This window comes from Pomacea canaliculata, linkage group LG3 (assembly GCF_003073045.1).
Source record: "Pomacea canaliculata isolate SZHN2017 linkage group LG3, ASM307304v1, whole genome shotgun sequence".
NCBI lineage: Eukaryota > Metazoa > Mollusca > Gastropoda > Architaenioglossa > Ampullariidae > Pomacea > Pomacea canaliculata.
Genome location: NC_037592.1, coordinates 4,931,746 through 4,949,022, shown reverse-complemented (window position 1 = coordinate 4,949,022; position 17,277 = coordinate 4,931,746). Strand labels below are relative to the sequence as shown.

Genomic DNA, 17,277 nt, shown 5'->3' with positions numbered 1-17,277 from the left:
TTTTGTCTGGGAACAGAATCAAGGTTTTGATGGCTGTCTGCAACGGCCTGTAGATAAAAGATCTGATCTTGCAGTGTATTTCAGAGCTTTGAATGGGAAGGTGGGGGGATTTTTTTTTTTAACTCTTAATACAAATTTTACCTGTGAGGAATGCAAGTCCATCTGTTACTACATTAGTTTGAAGTACTTTTTCTATATCCCTGCAGTTTGTTCACCATGTGAATGGTCTTGGTGGTTCTTCTATTTTAAGTGAATGAATTGAGAGAAACATTGGAAATGCAGTATGGAATTAGTTGCATACAGGTCTCAGCACATTTACCAGTTTTGTTCAGTACAATTTCACAAAGTTTGAGGGTCTGAGACAGGGTAATGTCAATATTACTTTTGCCATCTCATCTTTACAGACCAAACAATCTGTCCCCATGATGGGCTGGTTGTAGCTGTACCTGCTGCTATGTTCATAGTTCTTTGAATGTTGCGATGTTTGTGCTCTTAATAATAAGCATCAATCTGTGCAGAATCGTCATGCCTGCAGAAATACAAACCCTCAAGGTGTATATAGCTGTGGAGCAATCCATTACCTTTTGAAGAACTAGAGGCAGCAAAAGCATTGAGAAACATCAAAAGGCATATTTATATACCTTGTTCTGAAAGTTAACTGCACCTGCCACACACCTGTGGCGATTTCTTGAGTCTCTGGCAACTGAACATATCAAAGTTTTTTGGCAATCAAAAGATGATTAGAAGACCATAAGAAAAGTAATCTAAACAATCTCTAAACTCATTCTAAAACTTTTTGTAAGCTACCTTTATTTTTTTTAAACTAGGAAAGGGAAAGCATAATTATAAATTTTATCTTGAAAGTTAAGAACGATATTACAAAATGGGTGCTAGAGAAAGGTGTTTGAAATATAAAGTATAAGATGCAATCTGATCCTAAATTTAGGCTAAAGTTACACATACCTACACACATATGAGCTTGTGTAGGCTGCTAAAAATCTGTATGTCCCTCATTCAGGAGGCCAAGCAACTGCTAGATGACATCGTGAAATTACGCGCTGCACTAAAATCTTTTTAGCCCAGAGTAAGTAGATGGTGTGTTGCTAATGGTATCTATGGTGATAGTGTAGTTGCTAAACTTTGTCAAGCAGTAAAATGAGTACCCTGACCCAACTCACTTTTACAGAGGGAAAAATCAGTGTCTTCCCCCCCTCCACCCATTTTTTTCACAAGATTAATTGTTGCAGATGACATAATTATTTCTAGCCATGTTAATTTACCAAGCTTGTTTTTCCTTTGCTAGGTGTATCTTGAATTTTATCTTCTCGGCTAATAAACCTTTTCATTTAATTGTTGACTGTCACATAAATCAGGCTTGCAAATGTTGCAATATAATAAAGAGATTTTAATGACAAATTCGTATTGCACAATTCAAATTTAAATTCTTAACTGCCTGTTTCTTTGTGTGTGTGGCAGGTGACTGCTTGTTACCTCAAGTAGCGAATTTTGAAACATTCAGATGTTTGGTCTTCTAAATAAAAAACCCATGAAAGCTTTTTTTTCATTTAAAAGCAGAATGAAGATGAGCATTTCTCGTGTAGCATTATGCCATCTACGAGATATGGTAATAGAGGAGTCCATTTCTTCTTCTTAGCTGAAGATGGTCTTCAGAAATTTATTACAGTTATTGCTTCTGGCAGGACAAAGAACTGAATTATTCATATTCGGTACTAATGAAAAGAATTTTTTGTATACCTATTAGCGTCTGTCTTTGCCACGCTTCCTTACAGTACATCAAAGATCACTTTGTAGGGGGGGAGGTCTTTTTGAATGAGGATAGCCCTTGAGTTAGCTTGGTAAGCACATTAACAATTCGTAACTTTGCAGTTTTGTGTTTAATGACAGTGTACACCAAGAACTGTTATATTTAACATTTATTGCAATCACGCAGAGACGATGCATAATGTTTTTTCAGTATTCTGGCCATCAGCTTATGCCATCATATAAAGAGTTTCTGAACGTTTTGTATTGGTGGTGGTATTCTGCACCCCCACACCAGGAAAAAAAGCAAGCAAACAAAAACTCAGCACAATTCTAGCTTCATTAGAGGAAGTTGTTACCATAGTTCTGATTGAAAGTGTGTCACGCATGTTATTTCGTGACGGCTCCAGCACATTAAGAGAACACCTATCAGTGCCTCATGTAGTCATCTGTTGTGGTCAGAAACTGTGACAACTGATATGATACAAAAACCCTTTTTTAAACATCATATTCCTTCACTGCTACAGATTTTGAATTATCCACTAATTTCACAGCAGGCCTGGGTACATTTCAGACCCTGCAGTCTTCAAGTCTCTATGCACGGCAAAACCCAGGCTTATTCTTTGGGACTGTGCACAATCTGCAAAGTAAAGCACTTTGCACTTCAAATCGGTTTTAGTCGGTGATGTGCAAAGTCATTTTTAGCTGTTATTTTTTCATTCATTATGTTTTTTTAACACAGCACTTTGTCTGTAGTATCTCCATTCTATTAAAAAAATATAACATTTTTCAACATCTTTCCTCCTTGTTGATGAAAACTGACAAGCATTGTTTTGATAATAAAATTCTGCATAAAAGGGCCAGGAACAATTCTTTACTCATTTCCTCCTCTCCTTTTCAGCTCTGTAAATTTTTCCTCATGACAAAAGAGAGGGGAGATCATTCCTTTCCTGTTTTCTAGGCATGATAGTAACAGTTTTCCTCATGCAAAAAAAAAAAGTGTTTTCCCATTCCATTGACTTGCACATGATCTACAAAGAATTTCAAGATGCAGTTGTTGAAACATGCCATATCTAATCAGTGTCAGTTTTTTGCAGAAGTTTTCTTGTAAGTTTTAATGAAGTAATCAAGCCATGACATACATGAATTTCTGTGGTTTATGCAGATAAAAGTGCATGCAGTGAATGTAAATTTATTTTCAATAGACAAAATGTTTCTCTCATATTAATTTGAGTCACTCCCAAGTTCTTTAGGCTGAAACAAATTCTACGTAACTGGTGGATTTGAGGGGAAGAATGACAAAATTTACTGTAACTTTATACTAATTCTTTTGTAACTGCATAAAAGATTGTAGAATTTATGTGATTACTTTTATAAAAATGCTATATGCTGAATTTTTCCAAAATTGAATAATAGCAAAAATTTTTTATTCCTGAAATAAAATATTTGTAAACCCAGACATTTTGAGAATTACAAGCACATGCAGAAAAGCCTTACAAAGCACACCTTTGTATTTTACTGTTGGTAACTTCACCAAGAGCTCGCCACATACCCAATGTGCTTTTCGTCAACTTTAATAAAAGGCTGAAAGTGTTCAATTAATAAACAAGGTGTGATGGTGATTTTTTGTAAATTGTAACACAAATGTTTCCTGTGCTAGAACCCCCTGCTGTGCTGTTTGTTATTTTATGAATGCTGGACAGCAGCAAGAATGTGTCCATGGACATGTCTGCAAAAGATAGTGAGAGACGATCACTGGAACAGAAATAGTTGGTGTTGAGAAAAGCTTTGACCGATTTGGTAGCTTAATGTTTACTGAGTGACAACCATCTAGGATCAAAACTATAGCAAAAGTTTTGATAAAATATCAGCATCACCTCATCCAACATCAACAGCCCTCACACACACACACACAAAAACAACAACACTGATTGTGCTTTAAAAGAGAGAGAAAAAACTTTTGGGCCAGTAAAGGATGAACTGGTGATGCATTGGCAGATATCTATAGACACTATTTGTAGAGGTTTGTTTGGAGAAGGGGGAGGGGAGAATAGGTATTAGAGATCAACACAGGAGCCATATAAACATGACTACTGTCATTGCTTTCACAGCAACCTGTTTTGTGTGTTCCTACCATATATATCTTGACATGTCACACCTCTTGTGGTATGTCAGGTGCTATCTTACTGTGGGTATGTTAGATATTTGATCATGTCCGGATGTTTTACATAAAAAGTACCTACACATTGTTGCATTTCAACTGTGTATCACGTTTCAGAAATTAGACTGAAATTTTATCAGCAATCAATTGGAATGGACTTGTTCAGTGCTTACAGAGTGAACAGTTTATTCAAGCATCATGTTTCTCAAAAAGCATTTTGCCTGGAGAAACCAAGTTGGCCGAAACTGTGTCCCTGTTAAGCAGCAGTAAATTGACAGTGTGGAAGAAGTTATGATTTAACTAAACTGTTCACATTGTAAACTGTAACCTGTATCAGTTAAATTTCAAAAACAAATCATAATTTAAAACACTTCTTTTTAACTTTTGTACATGTATATATATGCTACTTGCACTGGGAAAGAGTGTTGATAAGCAATATTATGTGTGGAGGACGAGGCTTTTATGGTAACTTGCAATTATTGTAAATGTGTACATTAGAATGTATTATATGTGTATATTGTATCTCTGTGGATATTGGTTTTTTAACCAAATAAAGAAAATATAAAAATTAAACTGTGTATTTGTTCGCTGTAACACGGGAAAAGACAACACTGAGTGGATAGAGAACACAGAAGAATGGGGAGTTGAGCTTGGCACTACCATAGCTTTGCTCTATGTAGAGACACCAAGGTACACAACCAACAAGTAACATCCCACTTTTGCATCAAAGTTTATTGTGTTAATACTGATTGACACAAATTAAAAGCAAATCATAAATCACAGGCTCACTAGTGCAGATCACATTAAATTACTGATTCAAATCCAGTAAATTAAAGACATTATTTGTGCATCGTGCATGCTAGAAAGACATTGCTTTTTGTGAAAAATCCCGCTGGTTTTAATAATAAAAATTTGTATTTTGTGCATATAATTAACCATATTGTGCAAAATATGAATTGGTGACTTGTATTTAGCACAGTGGTTCTTAACATTGTTTGAGGTACCGAACCCACAAGTTTCATAGGCACATTCATCAAACCCTTCTTTAGTGTCATCACGAATTGCGGGTGTGTCTTGACCCCCCATGGCGGAGGCTCCGCCGAACCCCTGAGACCAACTCACCGAACCCCTAGGATTCGATCGAACCCCGGGTAAAAACCACTGATTTAGCATGTACAGAATGACAGCTAATATTGCTAGTAATTATTGCACAAATAAAAATTTGAAATAAGTATTGGATCAAAATCAAGTAGAATTTAAAATACAGCAAGACCAAAGTGGGGACAAACTGTGAACTGAACTTTCAGTCAAAAGTGAGACAATATAAATTTTTTAAAAGTCAGTCTCAAAAGAAGATCTACTGTTACAGTCTAAGGCACTTCTGGCCAAAAATATTATCAAATATTTGGTAGAACTTGGTATTTAGCCATATTCACATATATATATATGTATGAATATAAAGAATATATTTGTTACACTGATTTTTGAAAGATTTTTAATGAAAAAGCCCGATTATACTTTGATTTGATTTTAACAATTTATTCATTAAATATTTTCTAACTATATAAACTAAATGTAAATTGTATAATAAAAAAGTGCATATTCTCATGCATAAGATTAAACATCATCAGTTTTGGCAGCATGAATGAAATCTCGGACACTTATGGAACAGCACATGGCCCAGCAAGTGCTTCATGCATCTCATCAAGATCCTTTCACGAAAAACTATCAACCTACAGTATACAAGCTGGTTATTTGATGCAAGTTAAATGTTAAGTGTGATTCCATAAATGCAATATTCCAAAGTATAGGATTTCACATAAGTAAGACATAAACTCAGGCTCTAATAATACACCATCACCTCTTGTTCATGCTAAATAAATCTAGTCAGTCTGTACAGATATCAGCATGTCTTCCCATAATTGATTGATTTGTTTTCATAATTTTCAAAGTGTGCTCATTTTTTTTTTTTTTTGTTTGGAAACAACTGGGATAAACTCAGATTGTGTTTACATAGCTCTGAATAAATAATCCCAACCTGTTCTGAAAATTCAGGTGTTTTTGCATTTGAGTTACGCAATGGCTTGCTATCAGATCCCTTACAAGAACTCTCCCAAGTCTTCCTTATCATTAGTTGAGTTTATGCTGCCTGTAATCTAATACCTCATATTATAGCATAGTCATGATTATAACTTATATAACATGTTAAAGTATCACCATCTTACGATAATTAAGTTAATAAAATTGTGCTCTAGTTTCATCATTAGTTATAATCGATATGTCTAGAAAAGTATAATATAAATGTTACATGAATGTTAGTTTCAAGTGTTAAGGAAGAAAATATGCTTGATACATGCATAGATGATAATTACAAACACAGGGTGTAATATTCTGAAATATTAATCCACAGAATGAGCTTCACACTGCTCCTCCATCCCAAAAAGGATGTAAATGCAAATGTAAATGCTGAAAAACGCTCTTTGGGATTGTCTATAATAAACCAATTCCTTTACCTTTTCTTACACCCTGTATTTTCTGGGAGGAACAAAGCAAGCCTGGGTGAATAAATATCAAAGTTCCTCCTTGTCTGGCCTTGATCTGATGATAATTTTGAAAGATGTTGCTGCCAGACAGGAGATGACTCAAAGCTTGCTGCTGTCTGCTTTCAGTCAACTCTGAGCCATCTTTTTCCGCAGGTTAGCAGCCAGGGCATCCAGGAACTCAAAGGTGTTAAGGTAATCCTCTCTCTGAACACTGAGAGTACAGTGAATAATAGGGAACATCAGCCATCTCACAAAACCTTGTATTTTGCAAAAAGCATTCACTAACCTGAATTTTTTCAAAAAAATCTTTTACAGCCTGTTCTTGCAATGAAAAACACGCGGCATTTAGTAAAAATAAGAATTAAATGGTAAAGAGTCCCATAGTCTAGATGTCATAGGAGAAGTAAATAAAAGTGGTTCATTGTGTCTAATACATGGCTTATGGAAGGCAGAGCCTAACTCTCTTCCTTCAACACATTTTCTTTCCCTGATAAACCAGCTATCTTTATGCTGGAGGCTTATAACTGAACAACTTCAAAAACTTGAATCAGTAATCTGCTCCAAAGCCAAGTGAATCAACCATCAGGCTACTGAGCCTAACCAAGAAGAATAGCAAGCTTGATATATTTGATGATTTATTGACTTCATCAACTAAGTTCTATGACAGATGGCACACCATTTACTGTGAAAAGCTTCTTCAAACTGTTCTACTATCAGCTGTTATTAGTATGTGCAAATTACAAGGCTTATGCATGCATGGCTAATGCAGTATACTTTAGAGCACAAAGACACTGTTTCAAAGCTAGTGTTTTCTCCTTTACAGCAGAAAGCTATCAGTTCAAAGCTTGGACAGACTTGACCAGAAAACTCATACCTATCCACCTAGCAGATGAATACCTGATTCCTTTATCTACCTAGCAAATAAAGAGGCAACATTCAACTAGCTACAATTAACTGACAGGTAAGTATTGATGCTAACCTGTATATCATGATGTTTATAATATTACACATTTTTTCCATTCTGTGAGCCTAACTTTGTGATTTATCAGACATATTGTATGCTCTCTGCTGATTCCATTTGTGCCATTTCTTTTGTTCATTATCCCTTATTCAGTTATTTCTTTATATCATTACACATGCAGGTTTTTCTTATTCAATTGCAGTTTGTCATGGCACATTATTTAATTCAAGCACAAATATATGCAGTTTTCCTTTCCATTCCACATGCTGTGTATAATTACATTTCCCTTTTTCATTATCCATGCCATTAATCAATATGAAATTATTTCTTTTACCATAAGCTGATGCACACACATGCACAAGCACACTAAGAAAGAACAGCCATACAGAAGTCACATGATACCTGTTCATGCTCTTGATACATATTGCCAAATCTTTTGTCATCATTCCCGACTCAATCGTCTCTATGCAAACATCTTCCAGGTTACGGGAAAATGTTGCTAGCTCTGCATTGTCATCTAGCTTGGCTCTGTGGGCCAACCCACGTGTCCATGCAAATATGGAAGCTACACAAAATGTAGAATGATTGACATAAAACCAAACTCATTGGAAATATTACGACAAACAATTTTTTTCTAGTTCATTCAAACTGTAAATATCTATAATTTGTTTTACTTTTCTTTTCAAATACCCGTTCTTCTTAACCTACATGTCAATAAACACAAATGTTACCCAGCTTAGAATTGTGTGTATAAGCAATTCCACAAGCATCATTCAGGCTAACTGGATCTGGTCCCAGAGTCAGCGTTAAGTATACTCATGGCAAACTGTCTTTACACAAAATTCTAATGTTCCATTAAGATCTTTTCAGTAATTCAGTGTTTCCTTACAGTTAGCTCCCACCTCAAGAACTGAAAAACAAAATGGTTATAAAATATATGTGTGAGTGTCTATAGTGTGATGCATATAAACTCTGGCATCTTCACATGGCAACAACTAGCAATGTACATGCTTACACTCCTGTCACTATACACCACACACCATATATCATACGCCATCTTACCAATAGGGTTAGTGGAGGTTTCTTTTCCAAGCTGATGCACACGAAAATGCCGAGTGACTGTGCCATGGGCTGCTTCAGCTTCGACGGTTTTGCCGTCAGGAGAAATTAGCACACTGGTCATCATACCCAGCGATCCAAACCCTAATTAATCAATTGCCAAAGACTGTCATCACCATACTGAAGTAGCATTAATATTTGTTAGCCTTATCTATGAACATACACAGACATTAACATAATAAAATTAAAATGTTCATTTATTTTTATAATTATATTATTACTGGCAATGTTTCATGCCCCTCCCAAGAGTGAGTATCATGAATAATTTTCTTCTCTATTCATAAAAATGCAAGTATCTTTCAGAGGATGAATAGGTCCTTAGGAAAGTTTTATGCAGAAAAGGACACAGGAACACTCCTGCAGCTCCCCCTGATATATAACACCTGTTTTAAACTGCCAAGTTAAGTTTTTGTACCGTATACAGGAATGTGGAAAAGATGGGAACTGGCAAACTTGTGACAGACAATGACAGAATAAATGACAAAGATTATGTAAAGACCAAACACTTCAATGAATACTACAGAAATATGGTTAAGATAAGAAGGGGACACTTCAAGATTACTCCAATAGCTATGTTATCAATTTGTCCCTTCCACTAGATCCCTTTACTTCATAAAATTTTAAGTACCTTGCATTAAGGAATAAATAATCTGGCCTTAACTCAGAGCACTGAATGCTTTGACTGCATGGCACACATTTGCAGACATAATCTAAGGTGACCAGACGTTTCGGGGGCGAAAGCGGGACACGTGCCGATGATGGTGTCGTCACCGTCAAAAAACGCCTAAAGACAACCGGCACATTGATGGACTTGCCACAAAGCCAGAAAGCGGGACATTTCCCGCCCGATATTCAGGCGGACACGAGGTCAAAATCGGGACTGTCCCGCCTAAAGCAGGACGTCTGGTCACCTTATAATCTCTTCCTATGCTGCCGTTAATATCAGTGACTAAAGCACACTAATGCACATGCTTACAGTTACACAAGCAGACGAGGAGACAATCAGACACAGAAATCTTCTCAAACCTACCTTGTGCAACAGAATCTGACTGTACATCACCATCATAGTTTTTGCATGCCCACACAAACCCTCCCTCAGATTTCATTGCATAAGCAACCATGTCATCTATCAGGCGATGCTCGTACCAAATCCCCTTGGCCTCAAACTTGGCCTTGTATTCCTGAGCACAGATAACCAGAAGTCAAGCTGACAGAAAAAAATTTCTGTAGCAACTATTTTGTTAGAGGGTACAAAAAATATAAACCATACATGTACCTCACCAATAATATACTCTCTAAAAACTGACTGATAAACAACTATTTACAATCCTTAAACATCAAAAAAGTGCAATAAATAATATGCTTTCTTCTACATGTTTCGAGTTGATCCTTAATTTGGGAATTCTTGAGCTCTTATTTGATAATTGTGAACATTTATATTATAGATAAACAATCTTCTACATGCCCTAAGTTCATTTTTGACAGCCATTCCATTTGATAGGAATGGAAGACACAGTATATAAAGCTCCAAATATGTTTATTTCACCAAAAAAACTTTCCTTGACCTCAAAATGACTTCAACAGCCAGAATGTGAGGCATGTAAAATCAATGCAAAGTCATTTCTCACAATCACAGTTGATTTATCTCCATAGCCACAGACCCATGAAGCTATTTGCTACATGCAAGTGGTCAAAGGAGGTCACTGCAATACTCACTTCAGCTAGCTGTTAATAGCTACTTAAAAAGTCTGTTGTTAGATATGAATAAATCATGTGGACTTAATCTTCCATGCATAACCAACTCGCTACCACTCGACCAACTTAGGTGAAGATCATTGTCAGCTGCAGCATCGAGCTAGGTACCCTGGGTACCAGTGGACTAGCTTAACTGGTGATCCATACCAGTGGGCTAGCTTAACTAACAGTCCACTAGTACCAGTCAAGGGATGAATGATGATGATTAATAATGTGTAAATCAAATGCATAACTTACGCATCATAGATCTCCTGAAAAATATCTTTGAAACGCCCATCATACTTCTTTAGGATGGTATTTTTAGTGCTGTAAATAATGAATAAATATGACTTGAATGATACCAAAGAGACAAGAATATAAAATTTCAACATTAACTTTTTTACACACAGTACATATTAAGGTTCTCTTTGCAATGACCTTTTGACCCTCATGAATGTAACCAGTTAAGGTTGAGGCTGAGAAGGCTACCTAACAATAAACTTAACAAATTATCATTAATTACTTCAGCTATTACAGCAATGGAAACACTGAGGATACAGTAAAATAACCATCTTGCCTTCTAACCATTCCATCAAAATTCAAAATTAAGATTGCAAAGATCATAAAATGAGGCAAAATCTTTGCTTCAAGAATGTCAGCACAAACTCCACAAATAACTGTCTTCCGCATCTATCACAATCTCACCTAAGATAGAGCGGCCAGGCTTTCTCTAGGGCAAAATGAAAAGAGCTCTGGGCAAAATCCTTGATGCTCTGGAAGGGAATCATAGATTGTTATTATCATGAACACCATCGGACACACAACTATACATGTAACCTAAAACAGAAGAGTTTGCATCTCTGCTCTATCAAATAAAATCTAAAATTTACTGATGAGAAAGCTGTAGTTTTTGTTTCTAAATGAAATGTTCTACCACGACAGAGTAATTTTGCAAACCAATGGTTCAAAATATTATGGTGTTACCTCACCATTTATTATAATTTTGTTCTTCTCTCTATCCCCACCCAACACCCAAAACATTAAGTTCTTACAAGTACCACTACAGATTGTAAAAAATCTCTTTAACTGTATTTGAAAACAGTCTTCTTCAAGCATGCGCGCACACACACTCATATGCATCCACCAACCCCTACATGCATGCGTGCATCATGCATACACACACAGCAGCATGTCTACAAAGAATGATGCATGCAAATACAATCTGCAAGAAGCACATATGCTGAAGAAAGCTCACTTGATCTGTGTTATACATTCCCATAGCCACACCCCCACCATCCTTGAAGTCGAAGATCGTGTACTCAATGGGCGCCCCACCATTCTCTGGTGTAAACTTGATTTCTAGCTTGCCAGGTCCTGGTACCACAAAGTCAGTGGCTCTATACTGAGGACAAAAACATGCTATTTCAGAACCACAAGCTTGAATGCCAAGCTTTTTGGAATATAATATAATGCAAAAAATTAATGGTATAGTGGTATAAGCCTTCAACACCAATGGTGGGTGTCTGATGTATTAGATGGCATTCCAGGAATTAATATGCAGCATACATGCCTGGTCAGCTGTGTCAGTCAGGCTGAAACCTGGCCTCATACACAGACATGTGCCTCATCTCTTTCCTCAGCTCTAAAAATATCAGTATAAACTTTCTTATACATTCCTATAAAGTAAGTGAGCAACACCCACCTGGTCCCCATATGCATGACGACCAATGACAATGCTTTTGGTCCAGCCTGGCACCAATCGTGGAATATTTCTGCAGATTATGGCCTCTCTAAACACAGTACCACCAAGTATGTTACGAATAGTTCCATTGGGCGACCTCCACATGAACTTGAGCTTGAATTCTGCATGCAGTAAATATCCGATGCATCAGTACAAAGTTCAGTCAATGAATACCTCCCCAGAAACTCACTCTAAAGAAAAGTTAATTTGTTAATGATCTGATCACAGTTACTGCCTCACCCACTAAACAGTTCTTACCTTCCACCCTTTTTTCGTCAGGTGTGATGGTAGCACATTTGATACCAACATTGTACTTCTTGATGGCATTAGCTGCTTCTATAGTCACTGTAACAATCATAAACCAGAAACTTACCTAATGCACACATGACCTCACTGCACCTTTTTATTAAGCACTTGTAATATATCTGACCTCTTTTGATTAGGCAGAAAAATCTCTTTCAACAAACTCTTTAGCATAACCTTTGTAATACCACAATCCTTCTTCATTTGATTCATTCTTAAAGGCTACTCAAAGTCAAGCCATGCTCAAAATTCCTGATACAGTGACAAATTAAATGAATGTAGACCTGTCATCAGTTTATGTACAATAATAATCTTTTTTCTTCTTTCTATTTTTTTGAGGTTGAAATGTATCTCTGAAAATAACATTTAGTGCAAGAACTTCAAGCAAATGATATAACTGTTCTGCAGTAAGATTCTATCAGAGCATTCAAGTAAAATGACTCCATGTATATGCCATGAACTGCATATTTTAATGGTGAAAACAATCTGGAACATATATTTTGTATGATCCACTAATGATGCTATGAATATCCAGATGGCTCTTGGCAGAAAAAAGGTTCCTGACCCTTGCTTTCAAGCTTTACTGAAGTCTAATAATACAACCCCTAATTCTTCTTTTCAGCATATTGTGAACTTCAGTCATATGAATTGATTACACATGCAAATACTTTTATGTATAGATGCATATATATATATATATCTTAACTTTATACAATACATATTTATCACATATATGCATATTCTCTCCTCTCTCTATTAAACATGTACACAAAACATTCAACAGCTCTTTTAGCCTTTACCTGCATCATCAGTGGCATCTCGATTCTCCAGACCAAGGTCAAAGAAATGAATTTCCAAATCAACAAATGGCAGAATCAACTTTTCTTTGATCAAGTCCCAGATCACTCTGGAATGCAAGCACTAGCCATGAACAGTCTTTGCAGAAATAATTATCAATAAAAAAATTATCTGCTTCAAAATAATCTAAATTTACAATACTCCACTTTGAAGCAGTGGCATGACTTGGTCTCCCTAAAAAAAAAAACTGAGTGATTAACAAACATGCAAACAGTCATCTCCATCACCAGGTGCTAAACATTCTCCTGAATTGCATGTTAATTGACTTTTTCCCTTTTTATATAGTTTATGCTATCTTTATTTGAAAGATAATTTTTGTTACATATAAAGTGGTAAAAATATTATTCAAGACATTTCCCATTTTAAGGCCACTTATGTCAGATCCTACTAATTCCTCCTCCTCAAAAGGTAAATGCTGATGAGTGGAGTGAAAGATAACATGGGCATCTTGGTGATGAATCTGTGCTTTCACTTGCTGGACAAAAGCCTTTCAGTCTTCCATTTACTGTCTGAGGTGTTAAGCCAGGTCTCGTGTGGAGTGGTGCATAGGGTAGATATGGGTGTGTGGAAGAAAACTAGTCAATCTGTGTGTGTGTGGGTGCAGAGAAGTGACTACATAACTTCTTTGACATATAATTTCTCCTGATACCCTCTTTAGGGTAATACTGATTAGTGAATAAACATGTCTATAAACAGTTGTGACGAAAAAGTCAGGTACATCAACAGCAACTGTCATGTTCCCATCACTTGTTTACATATCCTGTTAAAAACAACCAGTTATGGTATAAAGAGTACTTCTATAGTCAAATAAACAACAGAGGTAAGATTATGAACAGCAACAGACTATCACTGCTATGAGCAGGTGCTAAGTTCCCAAGAGAAAGATTTTACGTCAAGATTTCAAATAGGAGATAGTGTAGTATACACATTGTAATATTTGATTCACAAGCAGACAGGTCAGCTCAATTTTAAAAACAGGTTACTAAATGTGTACAACATTATGTATAAAATTTTATCAGAAGTACTTAAGAGAATGCTAGTAATACTTTTTTCCAAGAAGCCATATAGCTAAATACACCTAAGGTTAAGTCTGGGACTGAACAAAACTATCATGTCACTGATGAAAAAGCTGTAAGATACAAAATGAAGTGCCAGTGTGCTTTTCTGTGGATGAGGTCCACAGAGGAAATGTGATGATGCATGCTGTACGGTTTAAGGTGAATGAGACATCCTTTTTATACAGTCTTTGATTCAACATTGTCCTAATTCACACAGAGTTTATAGATAAACCAAAGGATACAAATGCATTAGAAACACACTAAAGAATAAATTTACCTGGAAAGCTGTATTAATACACAATTTTTTTTGGACTAATAATTAACAGTCCAATGAACCCATGCATAGTCTGCTGTCAACTACATTAATTGTTATATGCTCTAGAAAACCGACTATAAGATATCTATGCCCTTCCGTGCATGCCATCGTAGTCTAGACTTGGACTATGTCGGTCAACGACAGATCGAGGTACCGTCCTGCGTCCAAAGTCCAGTTTATTCTTAAAATGAGACTAAACGGTGGGGTAGAGGTATACTTTTGATACAGGTGTATTTACAAAGTACTATATATATACTGCTTGCAAAAATACTCAAATGCAAATGGACAATGTGATTACTCATTTGATCAAGCACTTTTTTCAGTTTTCATGAAATTTAAGATGTTAATTAAAAACATTACTGAGAAATTGTCGCACATATATTTACGAACAAATTTTGACTTAGACTTCACAAATTCTAGATTTGTTTACAAATATAATTCATGACAAATTTATATCTATGTTTTGGATAACTGAAAAAATGAGTTGTAATCGAGGTAATCGAAAGGAACTCGGTTAAAAGTTCGTCTGCTTTCTTACCTTGTCATTTCATCTCCCTGCATCTCCACCACGGGACCACCTGAAAGTGCACAAGGTGTGACTGAAAGACATTCAAAGTTATCAGACTAATCATTGTAATTGAATTATAATTCCAAACAACGCATTACCTTTTATCTTCCCCATTTTAGAATTTTAGCGATAGTCTCGGACGCAAAAATCAATCAGTAGACGACAGCAAACGACTCGATGGTCTTATAAGGGGAGGCTATTATCTCCGGAAGTTAAAAACTTGACCGAGAAACCATCGGATTCCTTCGGGTGTTTCCGGTAACGAGTGTCCCCGAAGCTTTCCGAATGTTGTGACCCGAGGATTGCTGTCTGTCTGCCAAGACCAAAGCTTAGCCTCTTGCAGAGCTCTTCCGAAGTTCTCCGCTGTCAGTCTCGGCGAGCCTTAACAAAGAATATGACTTAACCGGAAGCTTTGTAGTCCAATGCCTCGTTTTAGTAGTTAATCTGAAATGTGAATGAACCGGAAACTTTGTACACAACTGCCTCGCTTTAGTAGTTAACTTGGGAAAAAGAAATCGTCTGCCAGCAGTCTATCAATACAAGTTCGTGGTATTGTCTGTTGTAATGGTGTTATTATTCCTGTTTTATGTCGAATAACCCATAGCGTTACTCTTGCACAAATTGTTATGTAAAAACCACGGAAATATATATCGATAGAATGTCTTGATCTATTCGAGGTAAAAACAGCTAACCCAATGCGTCACTCGGGTTCATATCCTATGATTTGACCTCAGATGCTAAGCGGATTAACAAAAAACAAATAGGACTGCATGTTCTTTTGCAATCGGTGAATCCCTTATTCGTGCATGCTGTCTCTTTGCGTACAGTTAAAACATTACGCCGTTGGTTGGGCATTTCGATTTTCATTGTTCCATCATCACTATACTTGCTTTTTGCCCAATACTGTTATATATATTTTACGGACGTGTGCAAAATCTCAAGTTTATATTGTTGATCATTTCTAGTATATAGTATAACGTCGATAACGTGAGAAATGAAGATGGGCGATGTTTCACGCAACGCTGTTAATATCGTGTTGATACCAGGGCATCCAATCCTCACGATATTGGGGACAGACGCTTACCGGTGGGCCACTAGATACCGTACTCGGGGTAACTATGTTCCATCAACAGACAGCCTGCACAGTATTACACAACAATTGAACCAGTATCTGCAGCGTGTATTCTCGACTTAAAATGTTTTCTTCCATATAGACGAATCCGCCATATTGTAGTGCTCAGTTTTCTTAAAAGCTTCTGACATTATATGAAATCAAATGTGAAAAACAAATTCATTCAATTCCTTATATACATGAGGTTACGCCCAGTCGCCATGTTGTGTAGGACTTTCATCAGCAACCTTCAAGAAGATGCTGCCTACACTGCAAACTGGCTATTCGGGAAACAAAGGTTGAAGCTTCCCTGCAGACAATAGAGGAAACTTGCAGGACAATACACATATCCACACATGCACAGACAAATAAAAAACATCAAACAACATGCACTCCGTCCCATCCAGAGATCCAAGCACAATTAAAAATAAATTTTTAACAACACTTTGATATTTGTCTTTCTTTTTGAAGTTTTACTCATATTGTGTCTATGAAAGCTAGAAAGCCACAGAACATATGTACATAAACACGGAAGGCATTGACACAGGACACTTCTCATTTCGATCAAACTTCTCAATGTAATCACACTTTTGATACGAAGCACCAATTTCTAAACTTTTTATACTAATAGAAAATTTGGCCACAGGCCACAGGCTCACCAGTTTTTCTGCATGCATATATCTTAATACCTACCCCCCTCCCCCATTGTTTTTATATGGTTAAAAGATATTTTGTCTTGTAGATGCTTTAGTTCCAAAAGTGTGACATCACAAATAAGTGTCCTCAGCAAGAAACTATTGTTCACAAACATGCCAAAATGTGTTTAATACATAATACAAAAACAATGTGTGCTCAGTACAAAGCACTGTCTCTTCTCTTGCAAAAAATTTCTTAACATGATTAATATACCATTAATTTTAGTAACATATCTCCAATATCTTTCATCTCTGTCTACAGAATACAATATAATTCTCCAAAAGTAAACAACAATCAAATAAAGTTTGTTTAAAAAATATTTAATATAAAACCAAAGATCTACAAAA

The 17,277-nt window shown here is 36.2% G+C and overlaps 1 protein-coding gene across 1 annotated transcript; it reads right to left on the bottom strand.

Moving 5' to 3' along the window:
• Positions 1–4,639: 4,639 nt before the first annotated feature.
• LOC112559489 (isocitrate dehydrogenase [NADP] cytoplasmic-like) lies at positions 4,640–15,374 on the bottom strand. Its single transcript, XM_025230784.1, has 12 exons — positions 15,222–15,374; positions 15,094–15,133; positions 13,124–13,230; positions 12,279–12,365; positions 11,982–12,142; positions 11,535–11,681; positions 10,985–11,052; positions 10,537–10,606; positions 9,576–9,726; positions 8,489–8,629; positions 7,829–7,991; positions 4,640–6,676 (listed from the first exon to the last, which is right to left on the bottom strand). The coding sequence occupies exons 1-12, from the start codon at positions 15,235–15,237 to the stop codon at positions 6,592–6,594; spliced, it is 1,236 nt and encodes a 411-aa protein (XP_025086569.1). The 5' UTR covers positions 15,238–15,374; the 3' UTR covers positions 4,640–6,591.
• Positions 15,375–17,277: the final 1,903 nt, after the last annotated feature.